Source organism: Oryzias latipes, chromosome 11 (assembly GCF_002234675.1).
Source record: "Oryzias latipes chromosome 11, ASM223467v1".
Classification (NCBI taxonomy): Eukaryota; Metazoa; Chordata; class Actinopteri; order Beloniformes; family Adrianichthyidae; genus Oryzias; species Oryzias latipes.
The window spans coordinates 10,459,442-10,467,550 of record NC_019869.2 but is presented as its reverse complement, the minus strand read 5'-3'; the positions used below and the strand labels follow the sequence as shown (position 1 = coordinate 10,467,550).

General features: G+C 44.9%; 1 protein-coding gene across 2 annotated transcripts; it reads right to left on the bottom strand.

Annotated features, from left to right (window-relative positions):
• Positions 1–532: 532 nt before the first annotated feature.
• Positions 533–7,691, bottom strand: asb4 (ankyrin repeat and SOCS box containing 4). 2 transcript variants are annotated; one of them, XM_020707105.1, is made up of 7 exons: positions 7,330–7,691; positions 6,821–7,120; positions 5,061–5,303; positions 4,708–4,955; positions 4,517–4,630; positions 4,393–4,442; positions 533–838 (listed from the first exon to the last, which is right to left on the bottom strand). In XM_020707105.1, exons 1-7 carry the CDS (start codon positions 7,619–7,621, stop codon positions 691–693), a joined length of 1,395 nt encoding a protein of 464 aa, XP_020562764.1. In that variant the 5' UTR covers positions 7,622–7,691; the 3' UTR covers positions 533–690. The 2 variants fall into 2 exon arrangements, with proteins under 2 accessions (XP_020562764.1, XP_004074052.2); XM_004074004.3 differs by lacking the exon at positions 4,393–4,442 and having other exon boundaries at positions 7,330–7,688.
• Between the last annotated feature and the right edge of the window lie 418 nt (positions 7,692–8,109).

The following is an 8,109-nucleotide window of genomic DNA, read 5'->3' as shown; positions in this document are numbered from 1 at the left end:
GTGTGTCTAATTTAAACAATCTCTGCAAATGGTGTAAAACATTTTGATTTATTTCTTAGGGTCATTTTTTCCAGTGAGGACAAGCATATGGTGTAATGAAGTGAACTGGAAAAGTCAGTACTTGTTCTGGAGTGGTTGTCAAGTTTGTGTTTTATAAAAATAGTCACATCCCTTCTGATGTTGCCCTGGTTCCAAACACAAAAGCAAACCTTTAAATTTGCTCTTCACGCTGCAGCTAAAGGCTTTTAAACTCTGTCTGTTAAGGCCCCTGGGCTGTGTGGCTGTGTTCCTGGTGCCTGCCCTTTTTCTCCTCCTCCTGCACAGGTGCAGGTATTTTGGAATCAGAGGAGGGAAATAAAAGATTAGGAGCTCTTCGGACGGTGGTCCTCCAACTGTGCTGATTTTAGCTGCGCCGCTACTCCGGGTCATCAGACGTCTCACTCCCCTGCATTCACTCTTGTGTTTGGCTTATGTTTGTTTTCTAGATTTACAGCATACACTTACAGTCCCAGACACTCATGCAACACCACACCTTCATGTTTCAGGTTACTTTGTTGTTTATTGTTTGTTTTACTTTTTCAATACTTAGTGAGTGATAAAACTGGTTTCGTCTTCTTTGTTATGGTGAAGAGCCAGTCATAACACTCTGTCAGTAGAGGATTCTCTCGGGTTCTAAGAGTAAGTATTTCTTCATGGGAGTTGGCAGAGGAAGCTGTGGGACTCCTCTTTGACAACACCCACCCAGACTCCTCCTGATGGTGCATCTGGTGAGGTGAAGCAGACTTCGAGGAGTGTTGGTGCAAATGGCAAACAGCGAGTCATAGAAGTCTCTGTGTTGCTAAACACAACAAAACAACAACAAAAATCAATTTTCATAGTGCAAGAAGATACACTCACCGGCCACTTTATGAAGCACACCTGTCCAACTGCTTGTTAACACAAATTTTTAATCAGCCCATCACATGGCAGCAACCCAATGCATTTAGGCACGTAGACATGATCAAGACGATCTGATCAAACCAAGCATCAGGATGGGGAGGAACCACATTGTGGAAGAGAGTAGTCTCCATTTCTGCTCCTACATTCGGATGGTAGGGTCAGAATTTGGCATCAGCAACATGAAAGGATGGAAACCATCATGCCTTGTATCAGCAGTTCAGGCTGGTGGTGGTGGTACAATGGTGTGGGGGAGATTTTCTTGGCACACTTTGGCCCCTTTGTACGAACTCAGCATTATAACAACACCCCACTTTATTGTTGCTAACCATGTCCATCCCTTTACCATTACAGTGTACCCATATTCTGATGGCTACGTCCACCAGGATAATGTCATAAACTTCAGCAATCTCAGACAGGTTTTTAGAACATGTGGTGGAACAGGAGATTGGCATCATGGACGTGAAAACAATAAATCTGCAGCAACTGTGCGATCCTATCATGTCAATATGAGCCAACATCTCTGAAGAATGTTTCCAGTACCTTGTTGATCGAAGAAAGAGGGGAGGCAGAAGGGTCCGTGGCCAGAGAGAAAAGGGAAAAGGCAGGAACATAGGTTTGAGAATAGGGACTCTTAACGTTGGCACAATGACAGGGAAAGGCAGAGAGCTGGCAGACATGATGGAGAGAAGGAAGGTAGATGTACTGTGTGTGCAGGAGACAAGGTGGAAGGGCAGCAAGGCACGTAGTATTGGAGGAGGATACAAACTGTTCTATCATGGTGTTGATAGGAAGAGAAACGGGGTAGGTGTGATTCTGAAGGGGGAGTTTGTAAACAGTGTTCTAGAGGTGAAAAGAGTCTCAGACAGGATGATGAGCCTAAAGTTAGAAATTGAAGGGGTGATGGTGAATGTAGTCAGTGGGTATGCGCCACAGGTTGGCTGTGAGTTAGAAGTGAAAGAGAGATTCTGGAGTGAGTTGGATGAGGTCATAGAGAGTATCCCCAGAGGAGAGAGAGTTGTTATTGGAGCAGACTTTAATGGACATGTTGGTGAGGGCAATAGAGGTGATGAGGAGGTGATGGGCAGGTTTGGTGTGAAGGAAAGGAATCTGGAGGGACAGATGGTGGTGGACTTTGCGAAGAGGATGGAAATGGCTGTAGTCAACACTTACTTCCAGAAGAGAGAGGAACATAGAGTGACATACAGAAGTGGAGGTAGGAGTACTCAGGTGGACTACTTCCTATGCAGACGAGGTCATTTGAGAGAGGTTATTGACTGCAAAGTGGTGGCAGGAGAGAGTGTAGCCAGACAGCACCGCATGGTGGTGTGTAAGATGACTCTGGAGGTCAGGAAGAAGAAGAGAGGGAAAACAGAAAAGAAGACCAAGTGGTGGAAGCTACAGAATGAAGAAACTTGTGAGGAATTTAGGCAGAAGTTGAGACAGGTCCTGGGTGGTCAGGATGAGCTTCCAGATGACTGGGAAACTACAGCAGAAACTATCAGGGAAACAGGTAGGAAGGTGCTAGGTGTGTCATCTGGAAAGAGGAAAGACGGTAAAGACACTTGGTGGTGGAATGAGGAAGTACAGGACTGCGTCCAGAGGAAGAGGTTGGCTAAAAGGAAGTGGGATGTAGAAAGGACTGAGGAAGGTAGACAGGAGTACAAGGAAGCGCAGCGTAGAGTGAAAAGAGAGGTGGCAAAGGCCAAACAGAAAGCTTACGATGAACTATATGACAGGTTAGACACAAAGGAAGGAGAGAAGGACTTGTACAGACTAGCCAGACAGAGAGACAGAGATGGGAAGGACGTGCAACAGATAAGGGTGATTAAGGACAGAGATGGAAAGGTGCTAACAACTCAGGAGAGTGTACAGAAAAGATGGAAGGAGTATTTTGAGGAGCTGATGAACGTGGAAAATGACAGGGAAAGAAGGGAGGAAGATGTGGTTGTTGTGGAGCAGGAAGTAGCAGAGATTGGAAAGGATGAGGTTAGGAAGGCTCTGAAAAGGATGAAGAGCGGAAAGGCCGTTGGTCCTGATGACGTACCTGTGGAGGTATGGAAGTGCTTAGGAGAGACAGCAGTGGAATTTCTAACGAGGTTGTTCAATAGGATTTTAGAGAGTGAGAAGATGGCTGAGGAATGGAGGAGAAGCGTTCTGGTTCCGATCTTTAAGAACAAGGGTGACACGCAGAACTGCAGCAACTATAGAGGAATAAAGTTGATGAGCCACACAATGAAGCTGTGGGAAAGAGTAGTGGAAGCCAGGCTTAGGAAGAAGGTGGAGATTTGTGAGCAGCAGTATGGTTTCATGCCCCGTAAGAGCACCACTGATGCCATTTTTGCTTTGAGAATGTTGATGGAAAAGTACAGAGAAGGTCAGAAGGAGCTGCATTGTGTGTTCGTAGATTTAGAGAAGGCGTATGACAGGGTGCCGAGGGAGGAGCTGTGGTACTGTATGAGGTCGTCTGGAGTGGCAGAGAAGTATGTCAGAGTAGTTCAGGACATGTATGAAAGAAGTATGACGGTGGTGAGATGTGCTGTAGGTCAGACAGAGGAGTTCAAGGTGGAGGTGGGACTACACCAAGGATCAGCTTTGAGTCCTTTTTTGTTTGCTATGCTGATGGACAGGCTGACAGACAGGGTAAGACAGGAATCTCCCTGGACAATGATGTTTGCGGATGACATTGTAATTTGCAGTGAGAGTAGAGAGCAGGTGGAGGAACAGCTAGAGAGGTGGAGGTTTGCTCTGGAAAGAAGAGGCATGAAGGTCAGTCGTAGTAAGACAGAATACATGTGTCTGAACGAGAAGGATCAAGGTAGAAGCGTTAGGTTACAGGGGGCTGAGGTGAAGAAGGTGCAGGAGTTTAAGTACTTGGGGTCAACAGTTCAGTGTGATGGGGAGTGTGGAAAAGAGGTGAAGAGGCGAGTGCAGGCAGGTTGGAGCGGGTGGAGGAAAGTGTCAGGAGTGTTGTGTGACAGAAGAGTGCCAGCAAGACTCAAAGGAAAGGTGTACAAGACAGTGGTGAGACCAGCTCTGCTCTATGGGTTAGAGACGGTAGCAGTGAGACAGAGACAAGAGGCTGAGATGGAGGTAGCGGAGATGAAGATGTTGAGGTTCTCCTTAGGAGTGACCAGGTTAGACAGGATAAGGAACGAGTACATCAGAGGGACGGCTCATGTTGCCTGTGTTAGCGACAAAGTCAGAGAAGCCAGACTGAGATGGTTTGGACATGTTCAGAGGAGGGATAGTGGATATATTGGTAGAAGGATGTTGGAGATGGAGCTGCCTGGCAGGAGGGCAAGAGGACGGCCAAAGAGGAGATACATGGATGTCTTAACAGAGGACATGAAGTTGGCTAATGTTAGGGTAGAAGATGTCCATGATAGAGTGAGGTGGAAAAGGATGATTCGCTGTGGCGACCCCTGATGGGAAAAGCCGAAAGAGAAAGAAGACCTTGTTGAATCGATGCCAAGGGGGTCCAACCAGGTACCAGCAAGGCGTACCTAACACAGTGGCCCGTGAGTGTATTTTGCCACTTGGGGCTAACTGACTTGAAGTGCATATTTTTTAAGATTACCTGGTAGCACTCATCGGGAAGAGCAGCCCTCCACTTCTTTGTAGGCTTTAAGTGTTCATAGGAGTTCACAACGATTTCCACAACTCTGGGATAATCATGACAGGACTGCAACAACTGCTAGGAACATTTCAGAAAATGTTAGATTTGCAAAAACATATGTAAAGTTCTTCACACAGTGCATTCTTCTGGACCTTGTGGAATTGTGGTGGGTAGATGCGAGCTGCGTTGTAGTTGAGCAGCAGCTGATAGCAGAGCTCAGGAATGGCCAACGGCCGGAGATCCGTCACTTTGAGGAGGTACTGAATGGGAGCACATCCATTGATGTCCATGGCTCTCGGGTCCGCTCCTGCCTCCAACAGCATATGCATCAGGACGTGATCGCAGTTCCAGGCGGCCTTGTGAAGAGCTGTTTTGTGGTCCTCCTCCTTCATGTTAGGATCTGCATCAAAAAGCAAGTTTTCAACAGAATACAGAAATTGACATTTTGAGTCTTCATAAAATATTTTTCACCATGAAAGCAAGAAATTGATCCGCAACCTCTAACCAGCTTGGTGGTCCAGTAGGAGACGACATACAATGTGGTGATCTTGGCTGTAGGTTTGTTCCTTTGAATCAAAGGACCAGAAGACTGCCGTCATCAGAGGTGTCTCTTGGAGGATGTTGACAGCATTTACAGAAGCTCCGTGGGCCAAAAACAAAGCCACCAGTTCCGGAACACCGAATCTCGCTGCTGTGTGTAAAGGGGTGTCCTCCTCATTATTGTTACTCGTCATGTTTATTTTTGCACCTGCACAAAAGGAAGAAAAGATTAATTTATTAGTAGTAATAGTATTTGTTGTCATTTTCATTGTAATCGTAGGGTCAAAGTGAAAGATAATAACAAAGAAAATCAAGGCTTCAACTGTTCACATTTCTATGAGGGAAATGAGTATTTGAACCCTCTTTCCGGAAAGACTAAGTACTTTGTGGCAAAACCCTTATTTGCAGCACAGAGGTCAGACGTTTTTGTACTGTGGTTAATGATCAGGTTTCTTGACATATCAAGAGGAACTTGGTTTGGCTCCACTCTTCTTCATAAATGACTTCTAAATCATTCAGATTTTATGCCTGTCATTTGGCAACTCTGAGATTCAGCTCACTTTATAGGTTTTCGAAAGGACTGAGGTCCAGAGACTGGCTGGGTCACTCCATGACTTTGATATGCTTCTTGTTCAGCCAAGGAACAGCTGAACAAGAAGCCTTGTTTTGGGTCATTATCCTGTTGGATGACCCATCCATCCACCACCCATTTTAATCCTTGTGCTATCCTATGACCCCACCCTTACTTTGACGTGTTCTCCCTACCATGACAAAGGTGGATAAAGGTGGAAAGATTTCATGAAATCCATGGACACCAGTGAAGATCACAAATCATCGAAGAAAAAAGGTTCAGCGCAATGTCTAGTGGGGTCTAGATGACCCAACTCCCAATGTTAATGTGCCTAGGATAGTTACAATAGTTACGACTCTTGGTGGAGGGAAGGAGATTCTCACTCAGGATCTGATGGTACATGGCTCCATTCACCCTCTCATCCACACAGGAGGTAGCCCTGTGCAGAAAAAAACATCCCCCAAACCATAATCTTTCCACCCCAATGGTTTACAGTGGGGATGGTGTTCTTGGGGTCATGGGCAGCATTTTGCTACCTCCAAACATGAGTTGATGTCAAAAAGCTGAATTTTGGTCTCATCTGACACCTTCTCCCAGTCACTCTCCAAATCATGAAGATGTTCACTGGCACACTTCAATGTGTCTTCTTAAGCAGGGCTACTTAGAGAAACCCTGCAATATGTTTAGGCATTGGCGTAAAGTATTCCCAATGGTTTTCTTGGTGACTGTAGTTCCAGCTGCTTCGAGATCATCGACTAACTCCTTCCGTGTCGTCTTAAGCCAATTTCTCTTAGTTCTCATGATCATGGAAACCCCACCAGGTCAGATCTCGTTTGGTCATGTTCTTGTATTTAAGCACAACTGCATCAACAATTGTCACTTTTTTAGTCTGATTGATGGACGGATTCTGTAGATGTCTTTAAGATGATTAGTTCAAACAGGTGTCTACAATTCAGGTAATAGGTCGACTGTGAGAGTTTAACTGCTCATTATGGTTATGAAGGGATCAAACACTTATTTCCCTTAGTTGCAGATATTTTCCTCTGTGCAAATAAATGTAAATAAATTATTTAATCGGTCAAGCTTACAAAAACCGCAAGGGATCAAATACTTATTTCCTCCATTGTATACACTTTGTATACCATTATCCTCACCTTTGAGGATGAGCTGTTTGGCGCAATCCACAGACTCCCTAGCGATGCAGTAGTGCAGAGGCGCATGGCCACTAAGAGACAGACAGTTGACCTTTGCCCCGTGAGCCAAAAGCAAGGCCACACAGTCGCTGTTGGAGACTTCACAGGCTACATGCAGCGGCGTTTTCCCATTCGGCATCCGATTTATCGCTGCACCTTTCTGGAGGAGCACCAGAGCTGTTTCCACTGCATTGTACATCACGCACACATGGATCGCCATCGCCCAGGATTTCTCCAGCTTGTAGCCTGGAAGCCAGTATCCTGACGAGCGCAGATGCATTTAGACGACACACTTTCAACAACAATAAAAAATTAATAAATGCATCTTTTTTAAATTATAATAATGTTTTCACAAGCCAGAACTAAAATTTCTGAAGGCTTACTACCAGTTAGAGGTTTGCCCAGCTTTGGAGCTGAAATTAATATTAGTGCAAAATTAGTGCAAAAATACTCTTTTCTTTCCTTCTCACCTTGTTTATATGAGGCCAGCACCATGCTGGGATCATCCACTTCCAGCACAGTATCAATGTCTAGATTGCCAGTGTGCAGAATCTTCAGGACCTCTGCTGCATTGTTGGCCTTTAAGGCCTGAACGAAATGTTCCTTCAGCTGCTTCACAGCCAGATTTCGGGAGCTCAATTCCTCCATGAATTCATAGCCGGTCGGGTCTTGCATTGATTCTAAGGCTGTCCGCAGAGCATGGAGGAGGTTAGAAACGAATACACAGATAAATGAGATAAACGAATATAGCATTTCTTGCATTGCAAGATCTCCATTGGCCTAACCCTTTGAGTAGTGTAAAGGGGAGGACGAAAATAAGGAAGAGGGGTGGAGGTGTCATAAGGGAGTCAACTGAGGATGAAAATAGATCAGTGTGCAACTAGATTGAATATAAATAGAAGACATAGGGGTGGGCAGCAAACTGTGCCAAGTCTGAGCCAGCTGTTCCTCTGAGAGATCCAAGGTCAAATATTCAAACAGCTTTAGAATAACTCTTAAAAGCTGCAGGGAGTTAACCCTATATAACATTTGTATCATATTTAATACATTATTTTCCTAGACCCCTATCTCATTAGCATGACCAAAACCTTTTAAAACCCATTGGATAATTTGGTCATTCTTTTTCCACCCTGTAGTTCATTATCATTCCACTAGGAGCACTAAAGAGGCTATTCCTACTCATTTCAAAATGGCTGCCTCCATAAAGTCTCAGAAATGACTTTTTGCAGAAAAAAAGTTTAACACATTTC